This window comes from Leuciscus leuciscus (assembly GCF_965113295.1).
Source record: "Leuciscus leuciscus genome assembly, chromosome: 1".
Taxonomy (NCBI): Eukaryota; Metazoa; Chordata; class Actinopteri; order Cypriniformes; family Leuciscidae; genus Leuciscus; species Leuciscus leuciscus.
Window position 1 is genome coordinate 51863931 of NC_138725.1, and position 22051 is coordinate 51885981.

At 37.6% G+C, this 22051-nt stretch overlaps 2 protein-coding genes and 1 long non-coding RNA gene across 7 annotated transcripts; 1 reads left to right on the top strand and 2 right to left on the bottom strand.

The window, feature by feature from the left end:
* Positions 1-1306: 1306 nt before the first annotated feature.
* rusf1 (RUS family member 1) lies at positions 1307-7665 on the bottom strand. Of its 4 annotated transcripts, XM_082138931.1 has the most exons (16): positions 7465-7665; positions 5465-5545; positions 5057-5212; positions 4890-4967; positions 3776-3890; positions 3659-3704; positions 3551-3583; positions 3346-3451; positions 3140-3241; positions 2908-2978; positions 2641-2825; positions 2478-2535; positions 2297-2361; positions 2017-2157; positions 1866-1931; positions 1307-1751 (listed from the first exon to the last, which is right to left on the bottom strand). In XM_082138931.1, the coding sequence occupies exons 1-16, from the start codon at positions 7534-7536 to the stop codon at positions 1666-1668; spliced, it is 1461 nt and encodes a 486-aa protein (XP_081995057.1). In that variant the 5' UTR covers positions 7537-7665; the 3' UTR covers positions 1307-1665. The 4 variants fall into 4 exon arrangements, with proteins under 4 accessions (XP_081995057.1, XP_081995058.1, XP_081995059.1 ...); XM_082138932.1 differs by lacking the exon at positions 5465-5545; XM_082138933.1 differs by lacking the exon at positions 7465-7665 and having other exon boundaries at positions 5470-5792.
* A 176-nt stretch (positions 7666-7841) lies between these two features.
* Positions 7842-10898, top strand: LOC309476173. Its single transcript, XR_014197949.1, has 3 exons — positions 7842-8146; positions 8866-9065; positions 9480-10898. It is a non-coding gene; the product is annotated as an uncharacterized lncRNA (long non-coding RNA).
* prr14 (proline rich 14) lies at positions 10105-21872 on the bottom strand. Of its 2 annotated transcripts, XM_082138574.1 has the most exons (8): positions 21541-21872; positions 19965-20089; positions 18523-18566; positions 15816-18431; positions 12742-12877; positions 12549-12658; positions 12352-12420; positions 10105-11523 (listed from the first exon to the last, which is right to left on the bottom strand). In XM_082138574.1, the coding sequence occupies exons 2-8, from the start codon at positions 19965-19967 to the stop codon at positions 11199-11201; spliced, it is 3303 nt and encodes a 1100-aa protein (XP_081994700.1). In that variant the 5' UTR covers positions 19968-20089; positions 21541-21872; the 3' UTR covers positions 10105-11198. The 2 variants fall into 2 exon arrangements, with proteins under 2 accessions (XP_081994700.1, XP_081994701.1); XM_082138575.1 differs by lacking the exon at positions 19965-20089 and having other exon boundaries at positions 21541-21871.
* Positions 21873-22051: the final 179 nt, after the last annotated feature.

Consider the following 22051-nt stretch of genomic DNA (forward strand, 5'->3'; position numbering starts at 1 on the left):
ATTATAAGCATTCTAGCAGAGGCTGTCAGGTTTATATTTTTTATCTGTTGGTATTTGCTAGAATTCATGATACCATGTATCTGAACAAGATGTCCAGGACCTCCAGCAAAAAACATTAAAGATCCTGCAGTATATTTAACCGTGGGAATGGGGTACTTTTTATCCCCGTTTATCCCTGTAACACATCTATTGTGTTTGCTGCCAAAAAGCTCTTTTTTTTTAGACCATTGAAGTTCCAGTTGTATCTGAGATCTGAATGTGCTGGTTTATTTTTGGATGTTTCTTGAAACCCTCCCCAAAAACATGTGGGGATGTCGGTGCTGTTTGATTTTTTTTTTTTTTTTTTTTTTTGTGGCTTCCTGACCCCAAGACTCAAGTAATCTCTGCAATTCTCCATCTGTGATCCTTGGAGAGTCTTTGGCCTCTCAAACTTTCCTCCTCACCGTGCATTAAGACAATATAGACACACGTCCTCTTCCTGGCAGATTCGTAACATCTTTAATTGATTGGAACTTCTTAATTATTGTCCTGATGGTCAAAATGGGGATTTTCAGTTCTTTAGCTATTTTCTTAAAGCCACTGTCTATTCTGTGATGCTCAACAATCTTTTGATGCACATCAGAACTATATTCTTTGGTTTTACTCATTGTGATGGATGATTAAGGGAATTTGGCCTTTGTGTTTCCTCATATTTATACTCCTGTGAAACCAGAAGACATGGCTGGACAATTTTATGTTCCTAGTCAACCTGGTGTACTAAAAATATTAATGGGAATATACTTTACAAATATTTTACTCTAGGGGTTTTAAATTCTAGGGGTGCCAATAATTGTGGCCAACGTGTTTTGGAGAAAAACATTTATTTCATAATGATACATTTATAATGATAAAAACCAACAGAGGACAATAGATATGTGGTAAAACTCAAAACGTTTAAAGTGCGGAACACTGGATTCTTGTTCTTGATTTTTTTAATGTTGTTTGAAAGAAGTGTCTTATTCACACCAAGTATTTATTTGATCAAAACAAAGTAAAAACTAATATTGTGCAAATATTATTACAATTTCAAAATAACTGTTTTCTATTTGAATATATTTAAAAACGTGATTTATTACTGTGATGGCAAAGCTGAATTTTCAGCATCAGTACTCCAGTCTTCAGTGTCACATGATCCTTCAGAAAGGATGATATGATGATTTTCTGCTCAAGAAACATTTATTATTGTCTTTAATGTTGAAAACAAATTTTTTGTGGACTCTGTGATAAACGTTTTCAGGATTCCTGATGAACAGAAAAAAAAACAGCATTTATTTGAAATAGAAGTTTAATGCATCTTTGCTGAATAAAAGTATTACTTCCAAAGAAAAACAAACAAACAGAAGTGTACACTTATAGGTTGTTTTTTTTTCTTTACAATAACTGTCTGAAATTTCTTACATGTGGTTTTGTTTTCCCCCACGGGTCGGTGAGGCCTCGTTGTTGACCATTTAGGAATACATGATCGCTGCTGCAACCCTGTTGTTCTCATTGTTTTCATTTTTACAGTATAATATCTAAGACACTGATATAATCCTTTTCTGCAGCTGAGCTCTGGCAAGTATTAAACACTAACAGCTGTTTCAAAGTGAATTTCATTGGAAATAATTTTTTTTTTAACAATTTGCCTCAGCTTCTCTTTTTCCTCCATTCCACACGCCACTCGTTCCAGTCCAGTAGTGTCCGGTCTGTCTGCCACTTCGCGTGATCCAGTTCTGACAGAGAGAAGCAGAACAGACGATTACGAATTTCAAAAGACATTTCCCATAACATTTTGTCTCTGAATGCAAATAAAACGTTTCTTTGTTGCAACCTGCATTACTCTTTACCTTTTAGAAATGTGTAGAAAATTTGATCAATCATCTTATGACTCTGCGATACTAACTCCCATGGGTCTGGAAAATAAAACCCAGTGTCAGAAAAGAGGCTATCATCAGCAAGCGCTATTCAGAAACAAATCATGATTGAACAAGCGCTCACCCTTAGTGTTCGCGAGCTGTTTGAGCGCACCACCCAGAGAGGAATCATTGTTCAGCACATTACGGAGACACAAGGCCTGACATGCTGCCATTATTTCATCATGCACAGACGCATCACTTCCCAGACAAACACAGACGGTAGCTGGCAAGAAAAACACATCCCATAAATCTGTCATTGTTTTGCATGAGTAACAGTTAAGCAAAAATTGCCTAATATAATTTTAGACCATGTTATTATGTCTACCTCTACTTGTATTGCATAATAAGGGAGTTTTTTGTACCATTTTTTATTCCAATGAGATACGGTTTGCTGTTGTTCTTCAACGCCAGCTGCAGTTCTCCTGGCCTTTAAGTCATAAAGCCATAATTTACAGCCACTAGTGTTTTCACAACAATAAAATATATATTCTTTCTAATTCAGTGAATGAATATAAAACTGGGTTTAAAAGCAGATGAACGCACTCTTGAACAATGTCTCCAAGCCTCACACCCATCTTGATGGGAACTGTCCTTCCAAGTGCTGCAAAAAGACAGAGTATTTTGTTAATTAGATGCGTAATGATTGACCCAAATCATTTTAATCCTTAAATGAACAAGAAAAGGTGATTAGGTTTTAAGGCCATACACAAGAACACAGGCTCCCTTTGATTGGCCTCCACTGGACTGAGCACTTGACCATTCAACAGGTACCGATGGAGGACTATGGACAAGCGAGCCTCGTTAAGGGTTTCCATTACAACTGAACGAACAGCTTTGTAATTGGCAAACAGGTGGAGAACAGTGAATAGGAAGAACAGCATGAATGTCAACCTGCATGAAAGAGCACAAATCAGTACAGTATCTGGCACACACTGAATTTACAGCGTGGCTTACATACCAGGGTGTTACTCACAATGGGTTATCTGTTACAAGTGGGATGAGCGCCAGGCTGACTAGCAGTCCTGCCAGGTTCACAAGGGTTTCCTTATCAGAAAAGAAAGGCAGAGAAATGATACACTGATATATGACACCACTGACACAGATAATGACATCAATTCCCCACACTAAAAGGGAAATTTGCTGGGAAAATCAAGAAAGAAATTAGCAAATAAATATTTAGTATATGAGAGAAATTGAGTAATAACCTGGCTCCCATCTTTAGCAGAGATATCAGCCATGTTGTTTCTACGAGCTTGATGGACAGTTAATGCAGCTCTTGTTGCTCCACCAGCAACTCCTACAATGGACTGGAATGACAGGAATAGAAGAATAACCCTAGATATTCATTATCAAATGATAATTTAGGAACAGTCATGTTAACATTTAGAGCAAGATGCTGTTAACATTTTACCTTAAATATACCAGCAATGCAGACGATTAGAATAAAAAAAGGAGGGAAATGAGGGGCTGCAATTTCCATGAACATTGCCACGTCATTAAGAATGTCAGCGAAGAGCCTGAAAAGACATATTTATGATGTTGAAAACGTTTAAGAAAAGTATTACAATAAAATGGTTATTCAAACTAAAACTTTAAAAGACCCTAGTATATTGTACCTCCATTTTTTGGCTTCAGAATCTAACTTGTTCCTGAAACACAGGGTAACAATTAAATACTGTAAACCAAAACATATTTACAATCTGAAATGTCTGGCGAAATATTACCCTTTGAGCCAGGCAAAAAGTATTCTTCCCAGCATCCCTGTTCCATCTGAACAATGAGAGAGAAAATGGTCAGAAAAGTAAGCATTCGAGAAATAAACATCAGTACTTCATACATACCCCTAAGCAGCCATGTTATTGTAGCAGCTGCAACTGTTGCTTCTTGATTTCCAACCCCAACACCCCTCAGTGAAGCCTGAGTAGCGAGTGTACCAGACAGAGAGCTGGAAAACGCCTTGGAAAACAAAAGACAGTGCTATGATGCTAGTGTGTGTGAATATATTTTATATACAATTATTTTTTTATTTTTTTGTGAAAGTTTTTTAGTCATGCCTTCAAGTAGCTTGAATGTAACTCTACACCCTTGCATCATTTAGTATACGTGGATCTATGAATATGCAAATTGGCCCCACTTATAGCAGCTCAGAATACCTGATACGCTGCACAATGGCAATTGGAAATACTGGTTCCATTCAGCCATATATGTTTAAAACCAGAAACTGATTCAGAAGAAGTGGAAGAGTGAATTATACAGGCTCGTCTATATACTTAAATGTATCAGAATGGTAATGCGTTTTATGTATCGCTCTCTACAACGTTGAACACATAATGGTAATAGTCCTTTTGCTTGACTATGTTATCAAACAGCTAATAATGTGTTGCTAATTTTACACAAACCATGTTCCTGTTCACCATCTCAGAGTCAGACAGTTACCCTCTAAACATCAGCATCCTTACAAACGCTTTGAACAACTCAGAACGTCAGTGCAGAAAGGAATATAGTTCATCATAACATCATAATAAACATCATATAGGTAATTCATCCGCTATATTGCTCAATGTATCCGATTTTTCATATCAACAGAAAAATTAGCCAGGATACCCTTACTCTTGAAACTTCACTGCTCTGCAGCAGTTAATGATATGCAAAACCCGCCCCCCTCGTGAGTCGTGATGGGATTGGTTACAAGGTAGTTTGTGACGTAAGAAACACCCACGATCTCAAACCGCGTATTTTTTTCACTGCAATTTTAAGGAGAAAATGCTCAGCAATAGTGTTGACTGATGACTTTGCACATGGTTTGTCTTAAAGCATCTTAAAAACACCATATAGACAGATATAAACAACATTAAATACTTGGTTTTCACCACAGGGACTCTTTAAGGATTGATACTGAACAATGATGGTATGATTAGATGTTTGGCTAATGGGGACAAAAAGTGTGACATGTACCTGCACAGTGTCCCAGAGCTGATACTGTAAGTAATCCTCACTGACACTCTCAGGATATCCCTGTGGCAGGAAAACACTCTGGGAGAGGAGAGATCAGTTAGTGAGGTCTCACAGTTTTTTTCATAGGTTCTGAAAGACTTTCATGCTTTTCTGAACGAGTCACGCACTTTAAACACGCCAGAGACTGAATTTCCCGCAAGTCTGCCGTCCATTGCATCCTTCTGTCTCTTTATCCTCCTATCCTTCAACAGGTATTTCCAAGACTCCTGTGAGCCATAACGCTCTGTCGCAATCACTCCTTCACAGTCCTCCATCTCTGCCTTCTGCACATCAGAAAGCACGAGTCTATTTAGAAACAATCGAGCTACTAAGTGAAATAAAAAAAAACAAGACTTTTACTTTGAATTTTCACACTGTAACCAGTCTCACACATTGCAGCTCATGCACATCATTTAACAAGTTATATGGTTGAATATAATGGTGCTTTCTATATGTTGGCACGCAGAGCAGTTTAAAATGCTAAGGACTAAAATTACAATAACAAGAATTTCTCCTTGCGATTCAGAATCGCCCACCTCACCATGTATCTTTCTTCCGTGTTTAGATTGTATCACCACGTCACGAGCATGTCGCGGCTTCTGATTGGCTCGTGGAATCTTACGTAGGCGCAAGACAGACCAGACAGACCATACAAAAAGAGAGAAGATTCTCTAATGTCTGCCTGTAAATGCCCTAGTAGTTTTGTTCACTTAATTTTTCCAATTTGTGTGGTTATGTCATACACAATATATTTTATTTTATTTTGTTTGTAAATTAATGTATTGTTCTGTATAAATCTGTGCAGATGTAAATTGCATTTTTCTTTTCTTTTTCATTTTCTCTTTCTTTTAATTAACTTAAGAAGGGAAACAAGAGGGGGAAAATAAGCAGTGTTTGTTTTCAAGCTGTCTGACCTCAGTGTCGGTCTCTTTGTTAATGTGTCAGCTCAACCCAGAACAGCTGACCTTCACACACACAGCAGAACAGAGCCAGTGTTAGTGTGTGATTGATAGAGACCATTACAGAACAACAGGTCAGGCCAGCATTGACATAGACTTGCACTGAAAAATATTGAAGCATCAGAGAATCTGTTTTGGATATTTCTAATTAAGAGGCAATTTTACTATTTATTACTGCTACTTTTATTACAGTTCAAGACGATCTTTTAAAACAGTGGTTCTCAACCAGGGGGACGGGCCCATGGGGGCATCAGTAAACCTCTAAGTGGACCCCAAGATGGCTTTAAAATAAGACAAAACAAGTATTAAAATATTCAAAAACAACAACAAAAATATTTTTATTGTTTTAAATTCCCTCAACCAGGATTCCACTGTCTTGACAACCCAGGATATGTGACTTGACGTGTAAATAAAAAAAAAATCTTACAAATCCATTGGGTATTTTTGAATATACACTAGGCCTACTGTTCAAAAGTTAAATCTGTAAGATATTTTTTTTAATGTTTTTAAAGTAAGTCTTATGCTCAGCAAGGCTGCATTTATTTGATCCAAAATACAGCAAAAACAATAATAATGTGAAATATTATTACAATTTAACTAATTTCTATTTGAATATATTTTAAAATGTAATTTATTCTTGTGATGCAAAGCTGAATTTTCAGCATCATTACTCCAGTCTTCTAACCTGGGAAAACCCAGACAAACTTCCGGCAAATTTAGATTTGTAACTCAGTTACTACTGAGAATGGTCTGGTTTTAACCAGGCTACCAGTCTTCAGTGTCACATGATCCCTCAGAAATCATTTTAATATGCTGATTTAAGATCAACACTTTCTTATTAACAAAGTTGAAAAACAGTTATGTACAATTTTTGTTCAGTATTATTTGATGAAAAGAAAATTTAAAAGAACATACACTCATTTATCTGAAATATAAATCTTTTGTAACATTATTCATATCTTTACAGTCACTTTTGATAAATTTAATGCATCCTTGCTGAATAAAAGTAGTCTATTAATTCTTTAATTTCTTTAAAACGAAAACCCTGTACTAACCCTAAACTTGTATACCGTATGCTGGATATTCAGCTTTGTCACCACAGGAATAAATGACATTTTAAAATATATTTAAATAGAAGACAGTTATTCTAAACATATTTCACAACATTACTGTTTCTGCTGTATTTTGGACCAAATAGCAGCATTGGTCTGAGACTTCTAAAAGAAAGAGACTTCTATAAGAGACTTCTTTATAAAAAAAATAAAAAATAAACCTTTTGAACGTTAGTGTACATGTTTCAAGATATGCCAAGCTCTAAAATGTTTTATCAGGTAAAAATATTTGTACACAAATCTTTAAAAGTGAGATGAGTATCTTCATATTTGAATAATGTCTTTATATCATTTCTTCATATACTGTACATACATGGAATGAGTTGATGTATCAAGTGATATGCATGCCTGGTCTTGAACATGGCATCTGAAATATGCAGACTTAAAATCTAACTCTCAGGTCCTGTCTATTCTAAAAAAACATGCCTGATGTTTTTGCAAAAGGAAGAAGTTTAGAAACATTACTTTATCCGTCAAAGATTGATCATGAAACATGACGGGCTGTAAATCATTCAGGAGATATGACGCAGAATACATGGAACTCAGCTTCCATGTCAGGAACTTGAATCTTGTGAGGCTGTGTAAAAAGAAAGAGAAAGAAAATGTGAGAGAGAGAATGAGTAACAGTGTATCATGAAGTCAGAGCTTCTCTGTTACAAAGTCTGCAGGAGCTACTCATGATTCACAGGGGAAACAAGGTGTGGTAAACAGACTGATAAACGCAAGACTTTAAGAATGTGAGAGGAAGTGGTATAGTGTGGGAGGGAACACTGAGGGAAAAAAGGAGGTGTGGTGTTTTATTCTGTTGTACTAGGTTCAAAGCGTTTCTCTCACGCTCTGCCTGCCTCCTCAGAGATCTAAACTGGAGCTAAAGAAGCTGTCCTAAATACTTATCACATATAACTGACAATAAGAGGAAGTTTGGATGGGAAGTCATCTTGAATCAAGTTGACAACGACATGTGACAGTTTTGTCACAGGACTCTTGAACTTCTACATAAACTGAAAGAATAATTAGAAAAGCTTTAGTCACAGACATATTTTTCAAAGCAAAGACACCAGAGTTGGTTATTAAATACCTTTGGATCTCTGGTCGACCTGAGGAATTTTAGACCCTTCTTCCCTCAAGATCAAGCCTGGGCGAGTCTGTAAGTACTGGGAGCTTTAGTTTCAGCAACTGTTTCAACTGGCATGCTTTTCATTTGCTGCTTTCTTCAAAGATTATCATTTTTCTGGATGTAGATTTTACATGGCTAAGATTTTAGATTCATGGCTATTCAGTCCATGCATTTGGTCATTCAGAAACTTTGAGAGCGTTAAAGAAATGGCTTGTCATACCATCAAAATATTAAACAACAGTGATTGCCAAATAGAGCTTGTTAGGCTCGTAACCACAACTAGCAGTGAGATATGTCATCACTCTCTTACAATACTATCATACAATGCCAGTTTCTGTCATATCATGACTATATCTGTCCATACCTGTTTTTCAAGCTCTAGGACAACAATAAAAGATCATAAAAACTTAAATGCTTTGAGAGGATTCTTCTAATAACATACATTTATTCTTCCTCTCACTCTGGTTATCTGACTTTTATAAATAGGCATCTGGATATATACATTTTAAATCATCCCTAAAACTGAAAGCAAAAAAACAGTGTCAAGAACCTGTTCATCTTGTTTTAAATCACTGCTTGTCTCATTAATTCCCATGTAAGGTTTTAACCGAACTTAGCATCTGCACTACACTGTGTTTATATTATAGTATAAAGTAGTCCACTACAAAATCATCAAAATACAGTAATGTGCCATTACTTCCATGCTGACTTCCCTACATTTATACTTTGTAATCTGTTACTCCAAACAGAGATGAGTGCGAACGAACTAACAGAAGTGGCGGTTGATACTTTACTTGAACAGCCTAAGCCGAGGCCTGACCCGCACAGCGTCACCAATCATGGTCTACACGACATCTGTAAGGACACAGACCACCGGAAATTAGCCATATGCAGTATCATATGTGGCATTTCCTGCTTAGGAATTATGTCCCTTATGTTCTCTGTCAAGGTAATAATACAGTATTATTGAAATGTCGTTGATGTACCGTTGTATTACAGCACTAACGTTGTAATAAGCATCACTAATCTCTATGCAAAATTGAACTTAACTATATTTAGTAACCCACCCATGCAAGTCTGAGAGAAAGATTAGAGAGTGTAGAAAAACACACAAGATGTGCAATGAAAATAAATGAATAAAATGGCTTTCTTAAGTAATTTCTTAAGACAATCCTATTTCATTAAGTTTCTGTAAAAAGACGCTTGGCTGAAATCTGTTGCCAACGGCATAGATACTTTTGACAAAGAGGAGACAAAAACAAAAACCATGAAACTTGAGAACTGTAGTCAGTGATGAAATACAACCCAAGAATCTAAAAAAAATACCTGGAAATCTGACACCTTCTTTCTTCATTTTTTCAAGGCTCGAGAGACAAGAAAAAGACTTGAAAAAGAAGATTGTCCGGAAACACGGGAAAAGGCTGAGAGATACTCCAAAAAAGCTTGTAGATGGGGAATTGGGTCCATTGTGGCCTGGGTGGTTTTAATTCTCATCTTTCCATTACTGATTGGATTTCTGTCCTATATTGTAACCTTCATAGATTGACACCGCAGAAGCTCTTCTACAGATACATGAACTGTAAGAGTGTAGAAACAGTGTCTTATAGTTCACATTGGACTGCATCTAGACAGTCCAAAATTGTACCTGATAACAAGAAACTGGTCATTAATGGTCATTATTTAAATGTATTGTGGGTTTAGAATGGTGCTCGCCTTTAGTCTGGATCAAAAGTCCCAAACTTGCTACCTGGTATTTAAAACAGAATTCAACAACTCAACCTTTGCTAAACATTTGATATATGTATGCTTTTAGTAGCAGTGAAACCAAAGCCATTTTTGAATGCAGTTCAAAAATGGTACAGAAACTTTCAGGAATTTGTTACATGCAGCAGATGGAGACACACACACACACACACACACACACACACACACACACACACACACACACACACACACACACACACACACACAATCCTGACCAAAACTACTTTCACATTTCAACAAGGTGTTTTTATTTAGGGTCTTAATGAAAATTGGACATTAAACATTGAGAAACTCACAGAGAGCATGGCAGTCAAATGTTGAGATATTGCGGTTACAACTTTCTGTTCTTTTAAATAAGTAATTTCAATATGTTGTGCTTTTGATGTTTTGTACATTGCATGTCTTACAAGATTTGTAATAAAATGTGTAACAGTCAAAATACACCTGTTCTATACAAAACAACTGGGGGAGGGGGACACTAATATACAAAACACAGCTCAATTGTATTTTGTTAGAAATACTGAACCCAAATACATCTATACATATCAAACAATTTTACACACAAACCATTCAACATGTTCAAACACCATACGCAGTATTATAAGTCACTACATCAAAGAGGAACAAAAGTGTAAATTAAGTGAATGGACAACATTCAGAGTACCTGAGTAAAAGCATAGAATGCATTGAACCCTTTAAATCCTTTATGCGTCAATGAGAAGCAAAAAGCATAATTTAAAACTGAACAATGCAACTTTTGTCCTGCTGGTAACTCACTGTATTTAATGCTGCCGCTACAACTTTATAAAAGCCTTTGTGCTGTCTTCCTTTATAACAAAACACACACAGGCCATACTGAGAGTGTATTAATAAGGCATTCAACTGAACCAATGAACCCATGAAACCAATGTTTAAATGTTTTAAATGTGGAAGATACTGAGAGAGGAATTGTTTATGAGTGATCTGGCGACTCTTACTTTAAAACACTTTTTGATACAGAGATGTGGCAAACAGGAATTATATACATGTATGCCACAGATTAATGTAAACAAGGGCACTTTCTTTGAACATTTACACACACAAAAAAAAACAAAGCACAGCAACTCCTTGAAGGGTGTTTCTTGTTTATCAGACCAATTTACAAAATACCTAGTAAAATATATAAAGAATGTGATGTATTTGTAAGATCTTTACAGTACACTAGTGATCAAAAACAGACTTTACAGCTTTGCGAATCTATTTGTTGCTTTAATGAATTTACAGTTAATTTCTACACGCAAAGCTCATTGTTTGGTACAGATCAAACAAGACCTCTGCTTCAGCCCGCTATCTGCTGAAGTGCCATCCAGGTGTCCAGCTCCTCAAGCTTAGAGCAAAGGAGTGACTCCAGTTCCTGCAAGGTGAGGCCATCCTCCACTTTTGAAGAGCCCCCGACACCTCGTCTGGTTCTAGAGATCCCAGAGTTCCCTCCTGCCTTCCTCTGGGCTCCACCCCCTGCCATTACACCCACCAGAGGTTTCTTGGGCTTCCTGGTAACACCCAGTTCGGGGAATTCGAAAAAGCGCTTCACCTTTTTTTGTCCCACGACAGCCTGAGAGCCATCTCGCCGGTTAAGAGGCACCTCAAATATGGTTTCCAAACGTCTGAAAGAGTTTGCAATAGTAGCTTCATTGACCAGATGTTAAAAGTGAAAGAATAAAATCTCAAAATGTAATCATGCTCTCAAGGTAATTCAAGTCCTAATATGCTACATAAAATTATATATTTTAGCCATTCGTATTTAAGGCTGTAGATGATTGACATTAAGTAAGTGGTTGTCAAAATGTGATATGAAATACAGCTATGGAATAATAAAAAATAATGCACTAAACCGGGGATTCCCAAACCTGTGTTCGACAGCTGAATCCCTTTCATTTAAAATATTTACTTGAAGTAACCCCTGAGGTTTTTATGATTTAATAGCTTTTTTAAACAGCTTTTCATCAACACACAAATTCAGTGCAGTTCCTTCAGGGGAGTTTGGGAAAACCTGCACTAGCCCATGTTCTCTGGCAGTACAAGAACACTGAGCTAAAAGGTACTAAAACGGGGCTATTCTGTCCACCCTCCTGCGAGAACTAGAAATCCTGAAAATGAGTTGACAAATAAATAAATGAATGATAATAAAAATTTATAAATACAACCAGTCTGAGGGGTGTTTTTACATAAAAATCATTTCAAAACATATTTCGTTTTCATGGTTTTGAATTGGCCTCTCGCCATACACACTGTAATTGCATTGCTGTCCTAGTGTTAATGTTCTTAAGGCTGCAGTCAAAGAGGTCTGTGCAATTATTGATAAATACAGGTGGTATTCGGATGGTCTGATTTGATCAGGCCTGGCCAGAAAACTTTGAGAACCTACTAAGTCGATAAATGGGTTATTAAGCTCAACTACCCAGAAAATAAAACACATTTGGAAAATGTCTCACCCATCAGGAGGTTTGCTGAAGTTTTTGTTGGTATAGATTTCCTCCAAGCTAAAATCCTTCTTCTTTATTCTGTAAAACACAAAAAGAAATGCATCTTTGCTGTGATGAGGTAAATGTAAACACATGTTAGCTTCAGCTAGAAAGAAAGAGAAAAGAGAAATATGGCCAAGTCCATGACCTTCTCTCAGCATACACACCTGATGACCTTAGGAAGGCCCATAGGGGTGAGATTATTCTGGGGCTTTGGAATCTTTTTACGGATACGAATAGAGGACACCTTTCCTCCTTGACCATCCTTTATGTCAGTCTGTTCACACAGAAAGTGAAGAAAGGATTAAGAATAATGATACATTTTTAAACCACAAACCAAAGTTAAGAGAAAACTCAGACCTTGATTTCAGAATCTGATAATGCTTTCTCCTCTGAGATGGCTGCAGAGAGTTTAAGGTCAAAGTTGGATCTCTCTTCTTCATTTATTGCCTCCCCACACTCCATCTGAAGCTCTCCATGGTCTCCCTCCAAAGAACTTTGAGGGAAGAAAAAGTAGGATTTTAACTACTGACATGCATTTTTTTAAAAGGTCTTGCTTCTTAAGGGGAAAATGTCTGAGATCATCAATAACGGTGCTCCGATCAGGATTTTTGGGGCCGATCACTAGAATTGGGGTACTCAAACTCCGACTCAAGTCCAATTTTGAATGAACTCGGATGAATTTGTACTTGGACTTGACATGGACATTTTTTTCCCCGAGTACAGTCGAGCCTGGGCACTGGAAGACACAATATTATTCAAAAACGAAACAAAACTTCTTGTGTTGTTTCAGCGTTGAGCATTGTAGCCAATCACAGACATGTATATTAAGCACATGAACACTGTGGCAAATCATAGGCGTTTTAGAGTCACCAAGTGGAGAATTCGCTCAAAATGTATGTTCAGAATCAGCACAAGCTTTATCCTTTCACAAATCCCCTCATATACAACAAAGTCTAGACACAATATAAATAAGAGATTCACTGTGCAGTGCGGACAACTTCAGTGTTAAGACGAGAGTTTTAGGGAGAGTGCAGAACGCGGTAAGTAAGTGATGGCTTAAACGGAGCGCTATTGAAACAATAGTTTTGTTTTTCATGCTTCTAGAGGACCAGTGGTTACGTTAATAATTTACACTGTAAATGATCAAGAGTGATAACTGCATTTAAATGAGGAAGTGAATCCGCTAAATGAGTCAGGAAATTGCAACATGAGAACGTGATGACCATAGCAACATTTTGGCGTCTAATAATGTTATGATTTTTGTTACATTTACACTTTAGTCATGAGTTTACATATTTAGTACTGCCCTGAAAAAGCTTTTTCACATAACTGATGTTTAATAGCCTAGTTCACAAGACAAAATACAAACACAAAATACAAGACACATTACATAGGCTTGATTTTAATATTGTGTGTCATTACCTGAATGATCCACAACGGTTTTTTGTTGTTTTGTTTTTTGTAATGGTTGTTCATGGTAGCCCTTCAGAGGCTAAATAAGATATTAACATGTAAAACAAAATAAGAAAAATTTAAACATCAGCATTATCATGCTCAAAAGTTTACCCCTGGCTCTTAATGCATTACCTTGCAGATTCTGATTGAAGATGTACAATAGGTAAACGTATGACTGTAACTATACATTGCAATCATTTTGTAAGGTTTAAAATATTAATTTAAGAGCTCAGTGTTGAGACCTTTCGCCGGAATTTGATTGACAGGCCTACACATTAAAGCACCACAAAACAGTATTTATTGTTTGAATTTCATAAAAATTAAACAATTCGAAAGCTGAGACTTTATTTCATACCAAAAGTAGCCTGCTCTGTCTTGTCTGTTGGCGCATTGTCAGTGTCCTCTTTGCTCCGCAATATATTTTTCACTGTGTGAGAACATGTGGAGTGAGAACGGAATGGCTTGTCGGACGTAGCAACAGTAACTAAGAGGGACGGGTCTTTGTGAAAGGTCAATTTAAAATCATTTAAATCTTTGTAGTCTCGGCCAGACTCGGACTCAAGTCCGACTCGGCCCTCTTTGGACTCGGACTTGATTGTTAAGGACTTGGACTCGACTCGGACTCAACAAAGGTGGACTCGGACCCAACGCTACCGATCACTGGAAGCAGTATCGGCCGATACCAATCATTGATCATGGGGTCTTATTTGAAGCCTTCTTTTTACCATGAAGCATTATTTATAGAACACTAAAACATTACTACATTCAGCAAGGATGCATTAAATTGATCAAAAGTGACAGTAAATATTTGTATAATGTTAAAAGTATAATGTTTTGTACTTTAATTGTTTTAACCTTTTAAATTTGGTATTAATCAAAGAATTTAGGGGGAAAAAATTAATTGTTTTCACAAAAATATTAAGCATCACATCTGTTTTCAACACAATAAGAAATGTTTCTTAAGCAGCAAATCAGCATATTATAATGATTTCTGAAGAATGATGCAGAAAATTCAGCTTTACATCAGAGCAATAAATTACATTTTATAATATATTAAAATAGAAAACAGTCATTTTAAATTGTAATAATATTTCACAATAGTACTATTCTTACTGTATTTTTGAGCAAATAAATGCAGCCTTGGTGAGCATGAAAAACTTCTTTCAAAAACAAAAAAAACATTGATTTTAGACTAATTTAAATATTGTTGTATATATTTAAATTATTGTAAATATTTTTTAAAAAGAGGCTTAAACAAAAATAGGCTTTTGAGGAAAAAGAGCCTTCAATGTTTAATGCCAGATTGATGTATAACCAAGGCATTTGTAAATTAGTAATATTTATTGTCATTTCATTAGTTATGTTTTATTCACCAATTTATTATAATATCTAAATATGCAATATTCAGTTTTTTTTTATATAATTATTTACATTTCCTGACTTTTTAACTTGTTGGATGCTGATAATATAAGTTTTTCTGGTGCAGTGTTACCATGTCTGCTTATTTTATTGTGGTTTTTGGGAGGCTAATTTTCCCTTTTACAGTTTCCCAAATGGTGTACTTTTCTAGAAAAGTTCAGAAGAGAGTGGAGTATATATGTATTCCGACTGAATAGCTGCTACTGTTAATGTCGATTGGTCAAGAGTTATTTAAATCACCATGTAATCAGCATTATTATTACTTTACCCACGGCGGACAGAGATTGAGATGGCACCAACGCAAGCATGTCATAAATGCCATACCTCTCACGGCAGGCACGTGTCTTTTTGCGACGTCAGCATGAGATCGGTTTAAGAGATCGACAAATTGAGAGATCACTGATTAAGTCATAAGAAGCAATTATCGGCCAATAGCACTTTGAATGTGATCGGAGCACCACTAATCATCAACATGCTACATTATAATGTGCATGCAGCATAATGGGTAAAAAAAGCGAGTATACTCGGATAGGGTGGATGGGAATCTGATAAATTACCTGCAGAGTGATGACACAGAGGCAGAAGGTGTCTCAGGGCTGGGAGTGACAACAGAGGAGAGGCCGGTTAAAGCATGACAGGAAGTGTGGGTGGTAAAGGGGGAACTGAAGGAGGACGATGATGATGATGATGATGATGATGCAACAAAACTTGAGGCAGCTGAAATGCTGCCAGTGCTGACATCACTAGCATGACTACGCCCTTGGCTTGAGCTTTTAGACAAGAAAGCTAAAGGACTGGACAAAAAACATGAGGCAAGGGCTGTGAGAGAGGTGAAAGGGGAATAAGGGGAAGAGGGGCACAAAGGGCCACCCCGACTAGCAGGGTACACCTCTTTACGAAGACACAAAGGGGCAATTTCTCGCTCAATCTCCACACTGCAGACAGTGTGTCGGCGAGTCCGCTTGGACGGAGAGTGATAGTGGATGGGAAGTTGAGTGGGTGAGCTCTTTCTGCTGGGTGAGGTAGTGCTGTTGTCATGCGTGTGGGATCGGGGTAAATGACAGTCACTGGATACTAGGGACGGGATTTCAGGGCAGGAGTAGCTGCGCAGGAGGCGGTTGGAGCCGCTACCTGACAACGACACTACTGGGACGGCTTCTGCTTCCTCCTTGCCTCCTTTTCTTTTTGGCCGGTTTACATTCTTCATGGGTCTGCTCGGTTTTCTTTCTAAATGCACTGGATCTGTTGAATCCGGTGACAAACGTTCCTTTATTTCTTCTCTTGATGCAAGACCAGAAAGAGATGTCGCCTGCTCCTCAGACACAGTAATAGACTGCTGGCGGTGCACTAATGTTATTTTTGAAGGTTTACTTGGTCCTGCTGGATCAACCACTGAAGTCACCATGTAGTCCTCAAACTTATGCTTGGGTGGACGAAGGTTTCTCTTCTGCAAAGCATCACCTGAACCTTTAAGATGTCGTCTTGTTTTTCGAGCTTCAATGGTCTGCTCAGGCTCTTGTGGCTGCGTAGGGTGCTGAAATCCTGGAGATTCTGATTGACCATTCATGATATTTATATCGTTGCTGTGCACACTTTTGTTAATTGAGACATTTTGTGTGCAGTTTTGAGAGGATGTTGCATCAGTGGCATCACCTTCATTGCTAGGGGTCAGTAACATCCTACATTTTACATTTTTTCGCAACCGACTTCTCATCGTGTTGTCCTGTCCCATTTCTTCTGAGTTCTCTACAGAATTTCTCATCTCAACATCTGCTGTATTACTACTACAGATGGGTACATCTGAGTCTAGGTGCGAGTGCGTCATAGAAACCCCTTTCTTCTTTTTCCTATCCTGAATAAAGGTTTCATCCTCCTGGTTTATTTCCAGAGTGATGCCATTGTCTTTGAACTTTTTATTCCTCACACATCTTCCCTCTTTAGCGTTCGGCATGTCACATTTCCTCCTTGCCTGCAAGTCTTTCTTTGTCCGGGGAGTATCTCTGCTTCTCTTTGCCCTCACTTCCCTGACAGTAGTGCTCATTGGAGGGTCTGATACTTTAACTGAGTGGTGCGTCGACTCCATAAAGTTTCCAGATTGTGATTCCTTTATCCCCACATCCAAAGTCTTTGATCCTGTCACAAAAGTTGCCAATTCACTGGAGGTGGACTCAGCCGTCCATGACAGATGTATCTTTCTAGGGCTTTTCCTGGTGGCCACCCGGGTATAGGATTCTTTGTTGCCAAACGAACCGCCTGTGCTTGTGTCTTTATCCATCAAGTCAAAATTAGAGGAAGTGCTAAAAAAGGAGTCTCCAGGATCAGGCTTGTTTAAGCAAGTTTTGTTTGTGCTGCTGTTCGACTCTGGGTTCAACAAGTTTGATCCCTCTTCTAAAAAGCAGGACTTACGACTACGTCCACAGGCTGTGTCAGTGCTAGGGGTCTGACTCTCACCTGACAGCCGACGCAGAACAACAACGGCATCCGCTTGAACATTTGCTTGACTAGACACATGCATGGCACTTACAGAATTCAAAGGTTTGTCTGTGGACAGATTTGGTCTAGTCCTGAAGAAAGGACTCCATGCTTTACAAGGACTGGCAACTTGAGTCACATCCTGAAGGACGGCTTGTTGTGACTGGCTTGAAGGACAGTCTATCTGATTTTCTTCATTTGGTGCAACCTCGTTGTGCATTTGAATATGATCCAATACTGGTTTGTGGTTGTTACTTGTTGAAATTGTACAAAAATTCAGTCTCTGTGCAACTCTGTGGCGTTTTGGAGCAGTGTGGCACTGCAGTTTTTCAGAATAAGGCCTTTTTGGAAACAATCCATTTCTACACTTATCATCATTTGTCTCGCCCTCCTCTGTCCGTGTTGAATTTTCAACATTTGACTCAGTTATTAATGGTTCATGCTGTTTAGGGTGTACGATTGAGGACAGAGAGTCACTGGGCTTAAAAAGCCGAACAGGGCTCATGACGATCTCAGTGAAGCTAGCCATCTTGGATCTGAATGACTGTAGAAGCGGACCTATCTCCCATCGTTTTATTGGTGAAGGGCTCTCTGGGGAATCCCTCTCCATTGGCTTCCGGTCATGGCTTTGCTCCTTAGCAGGGCAGCCATCTCCTAACTGTGAGATCACACAGGGTGATACCGGTTTGTGGCTTTCATCTCTAAAATAAAGAGACAAAAGACATATTTAAAACAGGTTCGCTGGCTAAGGGTTACAGATCCGTATTGTCCTTCTGACCCAGTACCACTCACTCTGAATATTGCTCCTCCATCTCAGCTTTAACTCCGGTGCTTGTCTAAAAACAAGAAAAAAAAGAAAAGTAGGTTAAGATAAAAAAAGAAAAAAAAAATGTAAGAATAAAATACACTGTAAAGCTACTGTCTTACAGTAACTGTTCAATCACATGACATGCAGAGCGTCACTGGAGCGGAGTTGCTGCTATAGGAAGTGCAGTTATTCACCAAGAATTTAACTATTAAACATTTTTCTTCAAATAAAGTTGGGGGGGAAACAAAAGCATACATCTCTGAGCTCATGGTTGATCAGTATGGAGAAAATGAACAGGAGTTTTACTTCCATCACCAGCAGACTGTTGCACACAATATGAACAAAAACAACAGCAAATAGCATCTGACAATTAACTGACTTTAATTAAATGTGAATATAGATTACTAAACTTGCATTGTTCATATCTAGGTTTACTTTTTACTTTTGCGTAATTTTAAACTAATTTAGTTATAGGTTCTTAGACATAGACAACATAAATGACAAGCAGAGAACCATGTAGAGAACAAGCATAACTGAAGTCATGCGATTCACAGAACCAGTGCGTCGACAGTGGCAAAACTAAAGGAAGTTTAGCAACTAATGTTGCCAGGGTCATTAGTGCAAAACCTAAACAATGACCCTTTTAGCCTCACACCTCACTGTCTACACTTTGCTTCCATTTTTATTTTCTCTGAATGGCTCACAAAGGTGTGCCACTGTCAGTTCCATTGTGTCAGTCTTCCCACCTTGACTCTCACAACAGTAACATATCGAAATTATCAAAATATCACAAATGTATATAACACGATATACTGGGGTCATGAACAAAAGACAAAGAGAAAATCACTCACTGCTCTTGGCTGAATAACTTGTGTATCTTTAATAAGAATCAGTAGCCTATAGCCTATATTTAATTCATACAGTGAAAACTAAGCAGTGTTTTATTTTTACATTTGATTATTCAGTTTCTCTTGTTAAATAAACCTAATGTAGGATAACCTGAAACCCTAAACTGATGTTAAAATAACACTTCTTATGCTACTGTAAAACACTGCAGCAAAAATAATGTGAAACACGCATGTAAGTTATATAATTTTAAAGATAATTTTAGTTTATTTTACACACTTTAAGCATTATAGTATCGCATATCCCATTATTTAATGAGTTATCGCATATCGCACTTTTCTTCAATATCGTGCAGCCCTAATGAGTACGATAAGTAATGCCTCGGATGGTTTTGTAAACTGTATGCTCCTGTGAGCAACCTATTCTTGACTGCATCTCTATTACTTGTATCCGCTTGTGTGAATTCATTAAGTTGTGACTTATGTCTGGAAGTCGTCAGGAAGAAGCAACCAGCTAATAACATTGCAATGAAAAAGGAGAAATGTGAAAGTTGAGGGATGACAAAGTAACATGACGTTACCATGCTGTTTTCGTCTCTCAAGTGTTGAGGTTATGATGACTGAGCCTCATCTTTGAGTCTCTTTCCTGGTCCCGTGGTGCAATCCACTTTTTCTGTTTGCCAACCTTATTCCCAAATCATCACAACTGTGGAACAGCATGTCACTGGTTGGTTAGCTAGTTTCACTCCTATTTTAGTTTACACTGATGCTTTTACCAAGTTATTATTAAGCACTCATTCAATACATAAACACAATTTATGGTCATTAGAATTCACAAAAAAATAAATACAAATAATTATGAACAAACCTACAGTATGAAATTTTAAAACCTTTTCAGCAGTCAGCAGAAAAGGAAGTTACAAAACAAAAGCCTGTTACTCTCTATTGTGAGGGAAACGTGAAACAGCTTCTCAAACAAGAAAAAATGTAGGGCAAGACTTGATTTGTCCATCAGGAATTGATTGGATCGCTGGGTAGTTGTTTGCAATTGCTCAGGTTCCCTAGCCCTCATGCCAGTAAACACGTCATCAGAGAAAATTTGTCACTTGGACGGACATAATAATAATAAAAAAATAAAAAAAACACTAAAAGATTTCTCTAAATATCTTCATTTATGAAAGTCATGCAGATTTGGAACAATATGAGGGTGAGTAAAACAAACTTTTGAACAATTCCTTTAAGTCCACACCTCCAAAAGAAGAAGAAGAAAAAAAAACAGCTTGTTGCCAGGGTCACATTTCTCATTTTCATCACAGTAATGTGTGATGAACAAATCACCTCAAACCAAACAAACACGTAACAATACAATAAAAAGAAGAGCTAATGGCATCCACTTAAAAAAATTAAGATATAATGAAGACAAAAGCAGAAACTCCTCAGTTAGTTATCATCACACACTGATGATGTGTACGGTAAGAATATAATATTGTCTGTAATGTATTTGATTAAACATTTCTGGTGTCAGGTAAGTTAAACGTTTTTACTAATTTTTGCGCGACATTTTTATAAAAAATAAATACATAATTAATTAACTTGAAAACTACACATCATAACGGGGAGCTTATTAGGAGTCTCCGCTGCGTTCGGTACCAAATCGGTACAATTTGGTCCCCAATATTTTGTTCGGAGACCAAAGGTAGTATGCATTTAGAAATATTATTTTACACAATTATAACATTTTCTCATTATGTAATATGCTGTGCGGCTAAACGACTCGACATTAAGCACTATTGTACCGAGAAAATATCAAATAACAGCAGTTTCATATCGGAGGCATATTCACTTCAGCAGAATAATATACAATAACCGCAGTCAAACAGATTCCCACATAAAAATCTCAAAACACAAAAGGTTAAACTAACGTTATATTAATTCCTCATTGGTCATGAGTTATGTTGCTTAGCAGCGGCTTTATTAGAAATATTAGTTTTCAGACACCGGTGTGGTTTTTGTGTATGTCGTCGACGTATATTGCGGCTAACTGAGCTATGCTGCTATCTACGCATAAACCAGTCAAATACAGTGCATTAAAAGAGTATTTTACCAGCTCGTACTTTAAAAACAGATGTAAATTATGTAAATAAACTGCACACTAACCTAAAATCGTTTGAGGACAAACGTGCTGTGATAACATCTCCTTTAGGCGTTGTTTCTAAAACACCGATGTTTGTGTGACATTTCCACGCCGGACGGCGCCCGAGTTTCACCACTGCGCTTCACGGTTCAGACCTATCATTCGATGCGAGCGTGTTCCCGGTCAGTCGATAAGCCAATCAGAATCTTGCATAGTAAAACATGTCCCGCCCCTCGGGTAGACTCTAAAATTGTGGCCAATTAAAAATGTGTAGCATCAACGTACTGGCCAATTAGGTTTCAGGAGGGAGAAATGCAACCAATAGCGATGCCATAAACAGTCGTCTTTGTCCCAATGTAAACTTACAAGCTCTCGTTGGTTTATTTATGGCGCGTTTCCACCGAGCGGTACAGTACGGTACGGTACGGGTCGGTACCCTTTTATTTGCGTTTCCACTGCCAAAAGTTGAGAATGGTACCAAAAAGCCGAACCGTACCGTACCACTTTTTGGGTACCCTTCCGTTGGGGTACCTA

What these genes read in the sequence shown, in the direction of transcription:
- prr14 (XM_082138574.1), bottom strand. An exon ending in ATGGAGGAGCAATATTCAGA is followed by an intron (nt 18,432 to 18,522) that starts GTGAGTGGTACT and finishes TCTTTATTTTAG; the next exon opens with AGATGAAAGCCACAAACCGG. An exon ending in TATCAGATTCTGAAATCAAG is followed by an intron (nt 12,659 to 12,741) that starts GTCTGAGTTTTC and finishes CTGTGTGAACAG; the next exon opens with ACTGACATAAAGGATGGTCA.
- rusf1 (XM_082138931.1), bottom strand. Translation starts at nt 7,536, where the DNA reads ATGTATTCTGCGTCATATCTCCTGAATGATTTACAGCCCGTCATGTTT. An exon ending in CAGTCTCTGGCGTGTTTAAA is followed by an intron (nt 4,968 to 5,056) that starts GTGCGTGACTCG and finishes CTCCTCTCCCAG; the next exon opens with AGTGTTTTCCTGCCACAGGG. An exon ending in GCATTGCTGGTATATTTAAG is followed by an intron (nt 3,242 to 3,345) that starts GTAAAATGTTAA and finishes CTGTCATTCCAG; the next exon opens with TCCATTGTAGGAGTTGCTGG.